The 17,594-nt window shown below is 43.0% G+C and overlaps 1 protein-coding gene across 1 annotated transcript in view; it reads right to left on the reverse strand.

The window, feature by feature from the left end:
- The window catches only part of GSTO2 (glutathione S-transferase omega 2), a 30,554-nt gene that overhangs the window by 5,477 nt on the left and 7,483 nt on the right, over window positions 1–17,594 (reverse strand). Inside the window, exons 4-5 of the mRNA XM_010356220.2 lie at window positions 15,383–15,605; window positions 13,964–14,065 (exon numbers count right to left, since the gene is read on the reverse strand). Coding sequence (XP_010354522.2) covers window positions 13,964–14,065; window positions 15,383–15,605 — 325 coding nt within the window. The remainder of the gene's footprint in view (window positions 1–13,963; window positions 14,066–15,382; window positions 15,606–17,594) is intronic.

The raw sequence follows: 17,594 nt of genomic DNA on the forward strand, positions 1-17,594 counted from the left end.
GTTGAGTTCTCCCACCAGATTATATATCACATATAAAGATACAGTCAGGCATGGTGGCTCATGCCTGTAATCCCAGCACTTTGGGAGGCTGAGGTGGACAGATTGCTTGAGCCAGGAGTTTGAAACCAGCCTGGGCAACATGGTGAAACCCCATCTCTATAAGAAAACTAACTGGGCATCGTGGTGTGTGCCTGCAGTCCCAGCTACTTGGGAGGCTGAGGTGGGAGGACCACCTGAGCCTGGCAGGTAGAGGCTGAAGTGAGCAGTGATCACGCCACTGCACTCCAGCGTAGGTGACAGAGTGAGACCCTGTCTCAAAAAAAGAAAAAAAAAAGATATCAGTGGTCGGGCGCTGTGGCTTACGCCTGTAATCCCAGTGCTTTGGAAGGTCAAAGTGGAAGGAGCTCTTGAGGCCAGGAGTTCGAGACCAGCCTGGGGCACATAGTGAGACCTTGTGTCTACAAAAAATAAAAAAGTTAGCCAGGTGTAGTGGTGCCCAGGAGTTCGAGGCTCCAGTGAGCTATGATCACATCACTGCACTGCAGCCTGGGCAACAAATACAGCAAGGCCCCGTCTCAAAAGACAAAAAAAAAAAAAAAAGATATTGGCCATTCTTAATGTTGAATAGCTTCCCTCACAATGGCATTCCTCACTTTCAGAACCACTGTCTTTTGTATGAGCAAGCAAACCAAAATAGCCTTCTTAGAAAATGTTTTTCTTCAAAGACCCCAGATATCCCCTATAAGGCTTCTACAAATGGCAGGGGAGGGAACTGAGGCTCTAGCTTCCAGGCCTCAGATTTTTGGAAAACATTGACACATTTTCAATTCAGGCTTAAGAGTTCAAGAGGTTTGTTGGGAGTCTTTAGTACAATAGAAGAGCTCCTTTCTAATGCAAACATGGTACCTTCCCCAGACATGTAAAATTACTTCCCCTTTAGCATGCTAGATATTTTGCAGAAAGGTGTTTGACCTTCTGGAGTATTAGAAAAATCTATTTTAAAATTTTCTGTTCTCCAATTCACTGAAACATAAGACTACGGACGCGATGAGGGGTAACGAGCGAGCAATGCAAATGAAGAGGAAGGGACTGCTTGGTAGGACGCGGGTGCACTGTTCCCACGCCCTGCACGCGAGAAGCCTGGCTGGAAAGGCACCTCATCTTCTGCGAGGGCCCTTCGGGCGCCCCCAGAGGGACGAAGGAGAACGTCAGCGTTTTGAGGTGCGCCCTGGAACACAGCGGGAAGGAGGAAGTGCGCGGGGCTCCACCTGGTGGCCATCAGTGCGAAGCGCGTCGGCCACGGCTCCCGAAACACCGTTCAACAGGAGGATGAAGAAATCCGCAAGGTTTTTGCGAGAGAAGCAAGATCATTAAGAGAAGCGAATCCCAGAGATCTCCAAACCAGGCATTCGAGAAAGCTCCAGTCTTCAACTCTTTGGTTCAGCCTCAATAACTGAGCTTCAAACATTGAAGCGGCCACCTCACCTTCATTGCCAAGAAATCCTGGGCCCCCAATCCCGAAACAGTATGGTGGCTCCCAGTGGGGGCTGCTGTACTTGCTGGAGGAGGAAGAGTTTTTCCTCATTAAAATCGTTCTGAAAATGCAGAAGCCATCCCCTACTCTCTGCCCCCCAAAAAAGCAGAAGCCATCCTCCACCCTCTGCGGCCCCTGAAAAGACACACAGCAACACACCAGTACATCAGCAATACTGGCCCTTTTCCAGAAGCAGCGGAAAAGTACTCAACTCCAAGGCAGAAGTCTTTTATTAATATTTTTATTTTTTGTGGGCACATAGTAGGTGCATATATTTGTGGGGTACATGAGATATTTTGGTCCAGGCATGCAGTGTGAAATAAGCACATTATGGAGAATGGGATATCCATTCCCCCAAGCATTTATCCTTTGAATTACTAACAATCCAATTACACTCTTTAAATTATTTTTAAATGTGCAATTAAGTTATTATTGACTATAGTCACCATGTGGTGCTATCAGAGAGTAGGTCTTATTCATTCTTTCTGTGTTTTTTGTACCCATTAACCATTCCCACCTCCCTGCCAGCTCATGCTACCCTTCCTAGCCTCTGGTAACTATCCTTCTACTCTCTCTGTTCATGAGTTCAATTGTTTTGATTTTTAGATTCCACAAGTAAGTGAGAACATGTGATGTTTGTCTTTCTGCGCCTGGTTTGTTTCACTTAACATGATCTCCAGTTCCATCCATGTTGTTGCAAATGACAGGATCTCATTCTTTTTATGGCCGAATAGTACTCCATCGTGTGTATGCACTGCGTTTTCTTTTTTTTTCTTTGTTTTTTTGTTTGTTTTGTTTTGTTTTCTTTGAGACAGAGTGTCACTCTTTCAACCAAGCTGGAGTGCAGTGGTGTGATCTCAGCTCACTGCAACCTCTGCCTCCCAGGTTCAAGCAATTCTCCTCAAGCCTCCTGAGTAGCTGGGATTACAGGCATGCACCACCATGCCAGCTTATTTTTGTATTTTCAGTAGAGACGGGGTTTCACCATGTTGGCCAAGCTGGTCTCGAACTCCTGACCTCAAGTGATCCGCTAGCCTCGGCCTGCCAAAGTACTGGGATCACAGGAGTGAGCCACCACACCCCACCTGTACCACATTTTCTTTATCCATTCCTCTGTTCATGGACACTTAGGTTGCTTTCAAATCTTAGCTATTGTAAACAGTGCTGCAACAAACATAAGAGTCCAGGTATCTCTTTGATATATTGATTTCCTTTCTTTTGGGTGTGTACTCAGCAGTGGGATTGCTGGATCATATGGTGGCTCAATTTTTAGTGTTTTGAGGAACCTCCAAACTGTTCTCCATAGTGGTTATACTAATTTACATTCCCGCCCCAGTGTATGAGGGTTCCCTTTTCTCCACATCCTCAACAGCATTTGACATTGCCTGTCTTTTTAATAGAAGCCATTTTAACTGGGGTGAGATGATATCTCATTGTAGTTTTGATTTGCATTTCTCTGATGATCAATGATGCTGAGCACCTTTTCATATGTCTGTTTGCCATTTATGTGTCTTCTTTTGAGAAATGTCTATTCAAATCTTTTGCAGGGCAGAAATGTTTTGAGTTCATAAAAGATAAATGGAGGTTCTTAAGATTTCAAATCTCAGATCCCTGGTAAAATGATATAGCTGAGGCTGAGGTAACTATGTGATGAACCAGTTCCCTGTTAAACAAACCTAGGGTGTGGAAGAAACCTAGGGCATATTTAAGACCATTTTCTCCTGTGAGAAGGAGACTTAGAGGCAGGACCTGCAACAGAACATGCTCTTCCTGCTGCCCATCAGTTATGACCTCGATTCTTCTCCATGAAGGTGCAGAATACAACTTGTCAAAATTTGGGGATTAAAGGACCACTCTGAAAATTCTATGCTGGCATCCTTTTAATGAGCTTAATTCTTATCTTCAAAATATATTTGTAGGGCTGGGTGTGGTGGTTCACTCCTTTAATCCTACTACTTTGGGAGACCAAGGTGGAAGGATCGCTTGAACCCAGAAGTTCGAGACCAGTCTCAGACGGTCGGAGAAATCCCGTCTCTACAAAAAATACACAAAACTAGCCAGGCATGGTAGTGCCTGTAGTCCTAGACAACACTCAGGAGGCTAAGGCAGAAAGATCACCTGAGCCCGGGAGGTCGAGGCTGCAGTGAGCTGTGATCATGCCACTGCACTCCAGCCTGGGTGACAGAGTGAGACCCTGTCTCAAAAACAAAAACTAAAACAAATCACAATATATTTGTAAGATAGTGTGGGGGAAAAGCTAGGAGGGTAATGCTTGACCAGTCAAAGTCTGTAAAGTGATTGGTGGTGGAAGAAAATATAAATGAATATTTATCAAGTCTCTGAAGTGGGGAGAGGACTTCCTACACATAAAACTGTGGAGGAAATCATAGCAGGAAAGCCTTACCGCATAATACTTTCAGATGCTATACTTCCATATGCAAAAATATATAAGCCAAATTAAAAGTCAAAAGAAAACAAAAATGTGTTTTAAAACCAGCCAAATATCTTTTCTGTACAAGGAATGCTTTAAGAGGAACTTTTACAAATCAACAAGGAAAATAAGTAAGATTCAGATGGCCAGACAGGCAAAGCCCCTGAACTGAACAGACAAATTTTACAAGACCAGGAGCAAGAGATGACATACTTCAGGGAAAACCTTCCACTTCCCTGGCAATCAAAGAAATATGCATTAAGTCAACAATGAGGAGCTACAGTGTATCTCCACAGCAAATATTATTCAACAAACAAATATCTTTTTGAATGAACTCTCCCCCTAGTGAAAAGGAGATAAGGCAAAGAGCATTTTCACATACTGCTGGTGAGGGGCAAACAACACAAGTCTTCTGGGAAGCAATTTAGTGAAATACAGCCCAAGCCTCCAATGTGCTCATTATACCCTTTGATCTGGTCATTCCATTCCTGAGAGTCCAGCTTAAGAACATATTCTAAAATACAGAAAATGCTTCTTAGGCAAAGAAGCTGATGTTCCCTGTAGCACCGTTCAAAACAGTAAAGGACTGAAAACCATCTAAACACTCCTAATTAGTGTACTGGATAAATAACTTTATGGTTTATAAACATGGCAAAGTATGCAGACATTAAAAGTGTTTTCGGCCAGGCGCAGTGGCTCACCCCCGTAATCCCAGCACTTTGGGAGGCCAAGGCAGGCGGATCATGAGGTCAGGAGATCGAGACCATCCTGGCTAACACGGTGAAACCCTGTCTCTACTAAAAATTCAAAAATAAATTAGCCGGGCGTGGTGGTGGGCACCTGTAGTCTCAGCTACTCAGGAGGCTGAGGCAGGAGAATGGCGTGAACCCGGGAGGTGGAGCTTGCAGTGAGCCAAGATTGCACCACTGCACTCCAGCCTGGGTGACAGAGCAAGAATCCGTCTCAAAAAAAAAAAAAGTGTTTTTTCTACTTTTAAAGATTACATATTTAATACAGAAATATATTCCCATCATTTAAAAAAAAATCAAACACAGAAAATAGTGTAAAAGGCAAAATCTTCCCTCTACATCCCTGCCCTTAACCACTTTTCTTACCCACCCCAATTCTAATCAGTCCCCTTCCCAGTGTGAGACACTACTAGGAGGTGGATGTGTTTCTCTCTAGATACTTTTCTAGCCATTTATTTACATGTATATGCACACCTGCATGGTTCAGTTTTGTTTTCTTCTACTAAAATGAGATCATACCAGCTGTATTACTGTGTGATTCATTTAATATTTCTAGGCAATCTTTTAATGTCAGTACACAGATTTACCTCAGTCATTTTCAGCCATTCCACAGAATTCCACAAGACAGACATGATTTGCTTAACCACTCACCATCTAATGAATATTGTTTCCTAATTTGTCATCATCACAAATAATGCTGCTGCTCTAAGAAACACTCTTATACATGTAAACAAGCATTTATAGCGTTTATAAAAATTGGCCAGGTGTGGTGGCTCACACCTGTAATCCCAACATTTTGGGAGGCCAAGACAGGTGGGTCACTTGAGTCCAGGAGTTTGACACCAGCCTGGGCAACAGAGGGAGACCCTGTCTCTACAAAAGTTAAATAGAAAACTAGCTAGGCACAGTAGCACACGCCTGTAGTCCTGGCTACTCAGGAGGCTGAGTTGGGAGGCTCCCTTGAGCTCAGGAGTTCGACGTTGCAGTGAGCCGTGATTGTACCCTGCATTCCAGCCTGACAACAGAGTAAAACCCTGTCTCAAAATAAAATGGCAGGGGGTCTAGGAAATATTTACATCATAATAGTAATCAAGTTTCAACTACATAAAATATACGTAACAGAAAAGGACAGAAAACAAAAACAAAAAAGTCCCCAACATTGTAGCAGTGGTTGTTTCTGGTAGTGGGATTATATTTTTTTCCCTTAGTTTCTGTGTTTTCCTGTATTTTCCAAATTCTCTCTAATGAACAAGTACTACTTTATAATTGCAGAAGAGTAAAATTAATTTTTAAATAATAAGAATAATTATTATTCTATTATTTATGTGATGGGAAAGGGTATATCAGAAGGCTATTGAAAGAAGTACAGCAAATATTAGTTTATCTAGAAAGCGGCTGTCAGAATTGGATGATGAATGAAGTAACTGAACTAGCAACAGCACTAATACACTTAACCAGGCATCCTGAGTCAGGGATAACCCGTTCCCACGGGTGAAAGAATGGTGGTTACAACTAAAACGGTATATTAGTAAACATGCTAAATCAGCTAGCAAATCCAAGAGAAATCACAACGTATGTTCATGCAAAAACCTGCACAGTGTTAACAACAACATTATGCATATTGGTTCTAAGAGTGGAACCTTCCCAGATGTGGATAAACAAAATGTGTGTATTCACACATGGAATATTATTTAGCCATAAAAAAGAATGAAGGATGAACCTTAAGAACTTCATGGTATGTGAAAATAGCTCATGAAATGCTACATGTTGTATGATTCCAGTTATATGAAGTGTCTAGAATAAGTCAATCCATAGAGACAGAAAGCAGACTAGTGGCTGCGTATGGCCAGGCGGACTGAGAAGAAATGGAAAATGATAGCTTACGAGTGAGTAGTTTCTCTGGGGGATGATCAAAAAACACTCTGAAATTAAATAGTGGTGATAGTTGCACAACTCTCTTAGTATACTAAAAGCCAGTGAATTGTACACTTGAAAAGGGTGAATTTTGTGGCATATGAATTATATCTCAACAACGTTGTTATTAAAAATAGCTAGTAATAATGAATTTAGTTCATAGACATGTTAACTCAGATGATAAAAAATTTAGCCTGTAGTCTGCCATATATAAAAGGATACAGAAAATTGTTTTCAGTGACGAATTAACCAGGTATAAACTTTTTTGCCTTCCTTTCCTGGTGCTATCAAAGGAGAAACAATTAAACAATATATAAATAATTTTGCCACTGGAAATTAATAAAAATTAAGAAAGAGCAAAAGCAAAACTAAACCAAGACAATATAATCTAACTTGAATAAATGTCTTTTTGGATGAGAAGAAAGGACAGACTAAAAATTAAGATTACCAAGTGCAGTGACTCATGCCTGTGATCATAGCACTTTGGGAGGCTGAAGTGGGAGGATCACTTGAGCCTAGGAGTTCAAGACCAGCCTGAGCAACACAGTGAGATCTCATCTCTACAAAAAATTAAAACAAACAAAAACAAAAACAAAACAGTTGGGCATGGTGGCCTGAACCTGTGATCCCAGCTACTCGGGAGGTTGAGGTGAGAGAATCACTTGAGCCCAGGAGGTTGAGGCTGCAGTGAGCTGTGATTGTGCCACTGCACTCTAGTCTGGGTGACAGAGTGAGACCCTGACTCAAAAAAATAATAATAATAATAATTAAGAAAATGGAGGCTGGCTCGGTGGCTTGAGCCTGTAATCCCAGCTACTCGGGAGGCTGAGGTGGAAGTACTGCTTGAGCCCAGGAGCTCAGGATGACAGTGAGCCATGACTGTGCCACTGCACTCCAACCTGGGCAACAGAGAGAGACCCCCATCTCTAAAAGGGGAAAAGAAAAGAAAATAATTTAAAAATTAAGATTATGGGTGACATTTAGAATCAATAAAGTATTTAACTACAGATGCTCCTGGGTGATACACACATAATTTATGCAAATTCTACCTCATGCAAAGTGCTACACATAAGGCATGCAATCAGGCCGGGCGCGGTGGCTCAAGCCTGTAATCCCAGCACTTTGGGAGGCCGAGACGGGCGGATCACGAGGTCAGGAGATCGAGACCATCCTGGCTAACATGGTGAAACCCCGTCTCTACTAAAAAATACAAAAAACTAGCCAGGCGACGTGGCGTGGCGGGCACCTGTAGTCCCAGCTACTCAGGAGGCTGAGGCAGGAGAATGGCGTGAACCCGGGAGGCGGAGCTTGCAGTGAGCTGAGATCCGGCCACAGTACTCCAGCCCGGGCGACAGAGCGAGACTCCGCCTCAAAAAAAAAAAAAAAAAAAAAAGGCATGCAATCAAATTTGGCAATGCGGGAAACTCTGCATGGAAATGCAAAGGGAAGCACCCCAAGGCAGGTGGTTGGATGACAAGAAGCAAAATCATAAAGTGCCCTGTGGCCACCGGCAGACAAAAGCTTCAGTTGCTGGGCCAGGTCTCATCCCTCAGGGCTATTTCAGCATTATTATGTTGTCCCCTCCCTGCTCTCCTTTATGGAGCCCTGATGATGATGAAGAAAGGACTAAGCAATAGTCAGCGTGCAGAACCAATTCATAAGCCACGAACACTTTCTAGATTTAAAGCAAAACTCCAAAGCCTCAAGGAAATATGACCAAATCCTACCTTTCACTGCACTTGGACTTGATTTGACTACTTTCATAATGAAAATATTTTTGGAAGGCACAGATGAAAAGTGACACCAAGAGGTCCTGCCACATTCAAATCCACAAAGATCAAATGAAGCCTGGCTCAAGTCCCATTCAGAAATGGGAAAGTCAATACCTGAAGAAGAATAAAACTAAAAAATATGTGCTGCTTAGATTAATGATTCAGTAAAGGCTAGAAAATCTGCATGAAGACATAAAGTGCAGCAAGACAAGTGTCGTAGTTTTAAAACTCATGCCAATGTTCAGAACAGGAAAGCCAGTGAGCAGGCTGCTAGTTTGATAATAAAAGTGGCAGTAATATATCTCAAAGAATTGTAAAAGATAATAGAGAAAAATGTGGTTATATAACAAGCACAATAAATATTTGATTTTGATGGAACTTTTTTTTTTTTTTTTTTTTTTTTGAGACAGAGTCTCACTCTGTCACCTAGGCTGGAGTGCAGTGGCATGATCAAAGCTCACAGCAGCCTTGACCTCCTGGACTCAAGTGATCTTCCCACCTCAGCCTCCCAAGTAGCAGGGACCTCAGGTGTGCATCACCACATCCAGCTAATTTTTGTATTTTTTGTAGAGACGAGGCTTTGCCATGTTGTCCAGTCTTGTCTTGGACTCCTGGGCTCAAATGATCTGCCCGTTTCAGCCTCCCAAAGTGCTGGGACATGAGCCACAGAAACCACCTGAAACCAGATTTAAAAAACAAACAAACAAACAAACAAACAAAAAACAAGAGAAAAAAACACAAAACTTAAAAAGTTAGACAAGGCAGTTATTTCAAAAGAAGAAAGTGTCAGAGTTTAAGGCCACAAAAGGTGAACTGACCTTTTGTTTGAGGATAACATAGCAGAAGATTATACATGAAATCTTGGCTTGCTTATCACTCAGAAAGACAATGAGTATTTAAAAATCCTGATTTTGCAAAACCATGTGAAAGAGTTGCATAAATCAGGGGATCATCTCCATTAGAATTATTCTGACAAATTTCAATTTCACTAGAATCTCCTAGAATAAATATATTGGCATTTAAAGGAACGGATCACATAATTCAAGTTCATTGGTCATGTTTTCAGATTTCAATATTTCCTACATTGTAGTTACAATTCTTTGTTTGTTTGTTTTTGTTTTTGAGACAGGGTCTTGCTGTGTCACCCAGGCTGGAGTGCAGTGGCATGATCATAGCTCACTGCAAGCTCAAACTCCTGGGTTCAAGAGATGCTCCCACCTCAGCCTCTAGAGAAGCTGGGACTACACACGCCACCATGACTAGTTACTTTTTTTTATTTTTAGTAAAGACATGGTCTCACTGTGTTGCCCAGGCTGGTCTTGAATTCCTGGCCTCAAGTGATCCTTCCTCCTTGGCCTCCCAAAGTGCCTGGATCACAAGCGTGAGCCACCATGCTCAGCCATAGTTACAATTATTTCTAACAGTCTATGGGACAAAACCACATTCAAACCTGTTAGGACAATGTGGAATACCCGGTGTTCCTTAAATAGCATCAGTGAAAGCTACCTACACCGAGGCTGGTTAGTGAAAGCTACCTATACAGAGGCTGGTTAACAACAGTGTTTCTGGGGCTCAGTTATTGAAGATAAAGTGAAATTTCTTATTCAATGACATGCTGGAACTGCCCACATCTTTTGCCAGCTCTTGAGTTTAGAGATAGCACATTGGTAGCTCAAAATTAGCCTTGGCGGAAGTATTTACACCACCCAAATCAGCAAATGCTAGAAATCAGTGCTTTTCCTTTTTCTTTCTCTTTTAAGAGAAAATTGATTGTTAAACATTTATCACCACACCGCTGACGACATTCCTAAACTCTCTGGTTAAAGCTCCTAGCCTGTAAAACCATTCCAAAGGTCCAGTAGAGACCATACATTGCTCTTCTAAGCTCTGCCCACATATGAATATTCCATCAACACCTCAAATTTGACAAAATGTGTCCTCCCTCAAACTCTTACCAGCCACAAACTTGGAAACCATCCTCGGTAACTCCTACTCCTTCCTCAGATTTCATCTCATCTTAGTCCCTCCAAATCTCTCTAATTAAACCTCCCTCTCTAACCCTCTTTAGTGGGGTCCTCTTTGTCCCTTCCCAGTCCCTGCTCTTGGCCACTCTAATCCATCCTCTACACTCTTGCTGGGCTACTTTTCTTCTTCTTTTTTTTTGAGATAGGGTTTCACTGTGTTGTCCAGGCTAGAGTGCGGTGGTGCAATTATAGCTCACTGTAGCTTCAACCTCCTAGGCTCTGGTGATCCTCTCACCTCAGCCTCCCAAGTACACAGGACTACAGGGATAAGCCACCATGCCAAGCTAACATTTTGTATTTTTAAAGAGATGGAGTTTCACCACGTTGACCAGCATGGTCTCAAACTTCTGGGCTCAAGTGATCCTCCCACCTTGGCTTCTCAAAGTGCTAGGATTACGGGCTTGAGCCACTGTGCTCAGCTGAGCTGAATACTTTTTCTTTTCTTTTTTTTTTTTTTTTTGAAACAGAGTCTCACTCTGTTGCCCAGGCTGGAGTGCAGTGGCACAGTCCTGGCTCACGGCAACCTCCCCATCCTGGGTGCAAGCGATGGGCTGAATACTTTTTTTTTTTTTTTTTTTTTTTGAGACGGAGTCTTGCTCTGTCGCCTGGGCTGGAGTGCAGTGGCCGGATCTCAGCTCACTGCAAGCTCCGCCTCCCGGGTTTGCGCCATTCTCCTGCCTCAGCCTCCCGAGTAGCTGGGACTACAGGCGCCCGCCACCTCGCCCGGCTAGTTTTTTGTATATTTTAGTAGAGACGGGGTTTCACCGTGTTAGCCAGGATGGTCTCGATCTCCTGACCTCGTGATCCGCCCGTCTCGGCCCCCCAAAGTGCTGGGATTACAGGCTTGAGCCACCGCACCCGGCCAGGCTGAATACTTTTAAAAGCATGAAGGAGTACACCACTCTCCTGCTTGACAGGCTTCAATTACTCACCATCAACTCTGAAATAAAGTACAAATCCGTGGGCACAGTGAAAAAGGCCTTTCAGTGTCTGACTCTGGTCCACCCTCCACATTCGCCTCTTACCAATCACTCCCTCGCTGGCAACCCCTCACTGGTTACTGTTTGCCAAACACACCAGGCTCTCGCCTTTGTGCCTCTAATTCATTCTAAGAGTCAACAGAGGCATTTATCTACCCCCACAGACCAGCCTTCTCATATGCATGTCTCCAGCCTAGCACGCACTCAACACACCCAGGTTTTAAATGGGCTTAACAGCCTATCTCCCCATCCAGGCTTTGAGCCCCTTGAAGGTCTTGAAGATTTTTTATTCCTAGTACATAGTTCTGAGCCTTTACAAAGAGGCCACTCCAATTTGCAAAACAGGACTAGTACCATTTGTACCTGAGAAGGTTGTTGGAAAGATTCAATGAGATGATGTATGCAAAGTATCTGCAGCATGATTCATGGCACAAAATACTGGTTCACTTGCCCTGGAAAAGACTCCCGATTGAAGAACTGTATCTTCATCATAACCCTATACTTACATCATAATTTTAAAAGTTCATCCATCATCCAAATGGAGGTAGGAGGGAAACTGATGAAAATGTTTCAATTACTATATCTTTGAATTCAAAGGGTTTTTTCCCCCAGCTCCTTTCCCTGGTCCAGTATCTGTTTATCTGTGAGAAGGTAACCAGGCATGATGGGGTCCATTCAGCTGATCTTTAAAATAAAGACCATAAATTCTCTAGTCACAAGATTTTTCAAACTTCTTTTTTAAAGCAGCAGCTCTCCTTTCTCCCCAAATGCCATCTTCTTAGATGTGAGGTTGAACATGGTGGTTAAAGGCAGTGCTGACCTGAGTTAAGCAGTGTCTGGAACCATCTACCAGGCCTCCACTCGCTGGGAAGTTGAGTGGAGAACCCACTGCAGAACCCAGAGGCTCTGAGGAACACACATTTCAAAATATTCCCTCATTTTACACACGGGAAAACCAAGGACCAGAGAGGTACAGAACATTGTCCAAGGTTCTGGAATTTAGTAAAGCCAAGCCTAAGATCCAAGACTCTTTCCACCACATCATACGGCCTCCTTGGGGTCAAGGCCACAGTTGGTGACCTCAGGACAAAAGGTTGACATTTCCTACACATGACCATTCATCATCCATAAATACTTAACTGTACAAATCTGAGATAGGCAACTGGAAATATCAACACATTTAATCTGTTTCCACTTGATAAAGGTCAAATAGAAGAGTATTAATAACCAGTCTTCCCTTAAGGGGAAAAAATCGTATTCTCTGGCTGCCAATAGAGGAACCACCCACCCATAAGGTGAATTTATCAGTTTCTGGAACAAAAGAAATAATGGAAGTAAAAGAACTGCCTTCCAGATTATTCTAGAAGTATGGGATAAGTAGCTCCATTACCGCCGGGTTAATGAAGGATCTACTGGCAAAGAGTGCTCCTGCCACCGTACCCATTTTCCCCTTCTTCCTTAATTACAGACCCCTGATTTTATTCAAGGTAACCCAGCTAAAAGACTGTATTTCCCAGCTTTCCCTAAGATAGTCATGACCCTACAACTAAGTTCTGGCCAATGAAATGTAAATAGCCATTGGGTAGAATTTCTGGTAGGATTTAAAGCCCTTAAAAGGGGCATGGCCATTTGCCATTTTTTTCTTTATATTCTGCTTTTCAGAGCCTGGAACTTGGATGTGATGGCTGCAGTGACAGAAGCTATTTTGTTATTTTGAGGATGATAGCCTTGTACTAAGTTGCACTAAGGATGACAGAGCCCATAAAGAGAAAGAACTTCAGTTCCTGACAATGTCATAAAGAAGCCATCAAAATAGGCCTGAACTGCCTAGCTCTGGCTTTTTTTTTTTTTTTTTTTTTTTGAGTCAGTCTTTCTTACTCTGTCACCCAGGCTAGAGTACAGTGGTGCAATCATGGCTGACTGTAGCCTTGACCTCCCAGACTCAAGCAATCCTCCTGCCTCAGCCTCCTAAGTAGCTGGGACTACAGCTATGCATTGTTATGCCTGGCTAATTTTTTAAATTATTTTTGTAGAGGAGGGGTCTTGCTATGTTGCCTAGGCTGGTCTTAAACTCCTGGGGCTCAAGTGATCCTCCTGCTTCAGCCTCCCCAAGTGCTGGGATCACAGGTGTGAGCCACCATATATGTGAGAATAAACCGTTATAATATGTGAGAGAATGTTACATGAGACAGTAAACTCTTACAACATGAATTTACAGTAGTTAGACTCCAGCAGCCAAAGACAATCCCTAACCTTTACAGACCTTGACCTCATTGGCAGAAGCTACAGAAGCCATGCAGAGATACTCAGGAAGATGGGGTGACTCTGGGAAAGGAAGCAATTCATGGCATGTCCTCCCCAACTCCTCATCAGATTTTTCCAGAATAAGTCCAGAGCACGTTAGAGGAGGGCAAACATGCAATCAGATGATCAGAAGTCTGACTTATCAAATAAGTCAGAAAGAATAAGCTGTGAAGCCCGGTGTCAGAGTGACCAGGTTAGCAACCCTGCCTGGTTTCCTCCATTGTAGCTGACCAGGAGAAGGACCCCTTTTTGTACCTCTTCCAGGTTGCAGAATTCCTGACGCAGGGCTGCCTTCAGATCAGTGCATTCTCTCCCACATCTCAACGCTACCAGGCACTCCTTGGTCAAATGTGGGACCTAATCAGAGGACACAGGTTCTCAGTGGAGAAGTCTGTGGAAACTTCCAGTTCCTGCTGTGCTTGAAAAGGCAGCAAAGCTTTATAACTCCAGCCTAGCAGGGCAACACCCACATCCAACCCCCAGCTCCTTGTGAGGAGCACTAGGTTATGTCTGTGGTTCCAGGATAATGTCATATCCCGGACATATCCCGGATTCCTAATGAGAAGTAGGAATCTGCTTCTCACAGTGCCCTGGGAAAACAGGGTGCTTTAGGAGGCTTTCTCCAGTGCTCCTTACTTGATCAGCTGCTTCCATGCTATACATTCTTAGGTGGGACACTCAACCTCTCTAAGCCTCAGTGTTCCCATCTGAAAAATGGATACAATAGCAGTACCCACTTTAAAGGGCAGTTGGATTAAATGAGTTAGCTCCTACAAAGTAATTAGGACAGTGCCTGGCACATCATAAGTGCTTGATATATGTCAGCTGTTAATCTCACTGAGGTTTTTAAAAAATTCCTTTTCAAAGACACCATCTTAAAGTTTCTCCATTCTTTTTTCTTTCATTATCAAATCTGCCACTATTTATCTATTCTTCACGTTTCCTGGGCAGCAGGCACTCTTATGCCTCTAAAGAGCATCACTGGCCAGGCGCAGTGGCTCATGTCTGTAATCCTAGCACTTTGCGGGGGCCGAGGCAGGCAGATCACTCGAGGTCAGGAGTTCAAGACCAGCCTGGCCAATATGGTGAAACCCCATCTCTACTAAAAATACAAAAATTAGCTGGGTGTGGTGGCATGCGCCTGTAATCCCAGCTACTCAGGAGGCTGAGGCAGGAGAATTGCTTGAACCCAGGAGGCAGAGGTGGCAGTGAGCCAAGATCACGCCACTGCATTCCAGCCTGGGTGACAGAGAGAGCGAGACTCTGTCTCAAAAAAAAAAAAAAAAAAAAAAAAAAAGAAGAAGAGCATCACTTTCTGTGCATAATCTTCACACTCCATTACTTTTCACCTGAAGTCGGGGAAATAGTCCCTTTAAGGATCACCAGTTTTCAGTTCTTTCAATATTCCTGCTTCAAGTCACATGGCCATTGCCATGTCATAACCATATCTCCTGAGCCTGCCAGTTGAAATAGAGAAGCACCTAGCAGTTAAGCCTTTAACTTTAATATCAGTGGCCATGCTCTACCCTAATTCCATGCTAGCTAATCTCCTGAGGATCACATGGTATCAAAACAAATCAGTTTCACCAATGATTTGGCTTTAAAACGGGTTGAGGTTTGGGAAAGACATGCAAAGTAAAATAGAGTGTGAGTGGCTTTTTAAATTGAATATACCTTACAAAATAGCTCCAACAACATCTTTTGGCGAGCTCGTTCATATGGGTCATATGGAAATAGCTTCCTTCCTGGATAAGCGTCATCCAGGTACTCACAAGCGATCACAGATTCATAGATCAGTTGACACTGGCTGGTCTCCAGGACAGGAATGTGGCCAAAAGGGTGCTTTGTATAGTACCATTCAGGCTTGTTTCTCAGGTTAATGTTGACAACTTCATGTCTTAAAAAGCAAAAGGAAAACAAAAATGAGAGGCATCTGCAGGCAGGCACTCTTCTTGAAAGCAGAAGCAATCAGTTTAAAAGTTAAAATTTGCAATTAGTTTTCTAAAGTTTAAGTTTTGTATAAAATATATAACATCATCATCTTCCTTCCTGCAGTGAGACGTGTTGGAGGTTTTCTATGCCTTATCTCAGTTGTTCCTCATAATTCCCCATGAAGTAGACTCACCTTATAGGAAAGAAGGCTCAAGGAGGTTGAATCTCACACACAATACCACCCACTAAGAAGCAGTAGAGCCAGCCGGGCACGGGGCCTCATGCCTGTAATCCTAGCACTTTGGGAGGCTAGGGCAGGTAGATCATCTGAGGTCAGGAGTTCAAGACCAGCCTGGTCAACATGGCAAAAACCCATCTCTACTAAAAAATACAAAAAATTAGCCAGGCGTCGTGGCAGGCGCCTGTAACCCCAGCTACTCGGGAGACTGAGGCAGGAGAATCACTTGAACCTGGGAGGTGGAGGTTGCAGTGAGCTGAGATCATACCCCTGCACTCCAGCCTGGGCAAGAAAGACTCCATCTCAAAAAAAAAAAAAGTAGTGGAGCCAAAATCACAGCCAGACAGACAGACTCAGAGCTCACACACTTAACCATGGCATGAGAGAATTTAGTACATTTTACAGCTTGAAAATACAAATCTGATATTTACAGGTCACAACAGAATATGGTAAATGTTAACAATTAAGAGCATGAGTTTTGGCATCAGACTGAACAGTCTAGCTTGGGACCTTAACCGAATTCTTAACCTCTCTGTGCTCAGTGTCCTTAATTATAAAATAGGGCTAAGAATTACACCCATCTCTTGGTACTGTGGTGATGATCAAGTAAGTGAAGATGTATAAAGTGTTTAGGACAGTGCCTGGCACGTAAGCATGCAATAACTTTTTAATTCTTCTTCTAATTATTAGATGTTCAAATAATACTATTATTTAATGTTCACATAATAATACAATTATGATTTAGATAACTATAAAGTTGCCAGAAGCATGAACATACGTTTGAAAAGATGAAAGGAAACAAATGGGAACATTCGTTGCTTAGTCTAGGAGATTGTCTTAAAACCTACAGCAGAGGCTGGATGAGGTGCCTCACGCCTGTAATCTCAGCACTTTGGTAGGCCAGGATGGGAAGATTGCTTGAGCCCAAGAGTTCGCAACCAGCATAGGCCACATAGAAAGACCCAAAAAACCTAAAGCAGTGAGTCTCAACTAGAAGTGATTTTTGGCCTCCTTCCCAAGGGACACATCACAATGTCTGGAGACATTGTTTTGCTGTCACAACTGAAGATAGGCGATAGGGAAGGGGGACTCTACTGTCATGGGTAGAGACTACTGAATGGGTAGAGACCACGGATACTGCTAAACATCCAGCGATGGATAGGACAGCTCCTATCCCACCTCTCCAACAAAGAATTATCTGGCCCAAATTGTCAACAGTGCCAAGGTTGAGACACCCTGCCCCAAGGAAATACATCAGCTCCTAAGCTGATAATTTATCACCAAATGGGCAAAACATCCTGTTGTTGTTATTTTCCTCAAAAAGCAGGTAACCTTAAGGTCAACTTAATTTGAGCAAAAAGGAAGAATCTGGAAATACAGGCCCTATATACTCAACAAGGTGGATTTACATAATTTTATTTAAAATATCTCTATATTACTCTTTATATCTCTCTGACATGAGTCTGAAACTCTGAAGTCACCCCCTTGTGATGGACTCTCCGAGACAAGAGTCAGGAACCTGGAGTGACACATTCTCAACACTCTAACTTGGAGGCCAGCTGTATTATGCAGTCCACATCCTAGCAAAGCTGCTCTGCCCTCCAGATCCAGACCTGCAGGAGCTGGTCTTGCAAACTTCCTTCTGGAAGAATCCATACCCATTTCTCAAGTTTTCAAGGTGTCTTGAAAACTTCCAGACACCTCTTGATAGCAATT

The sequence above is a fragment of the Rhinopithecus roxellana genome, chromosome 11 (assembly GCF_007565055.1).
Source record: "Rhinopithecus roxellana isolate Shanxi Qingling chromosome 11, ASM756505v1, whole genome shotgun sequence".
Lineage (NCBI taxonomy): Eukaryota > Metazoa > Chordata > Mammalia > Primates > Cercopithecidae > Rhinopithecus > Rhinopithecus roxellana.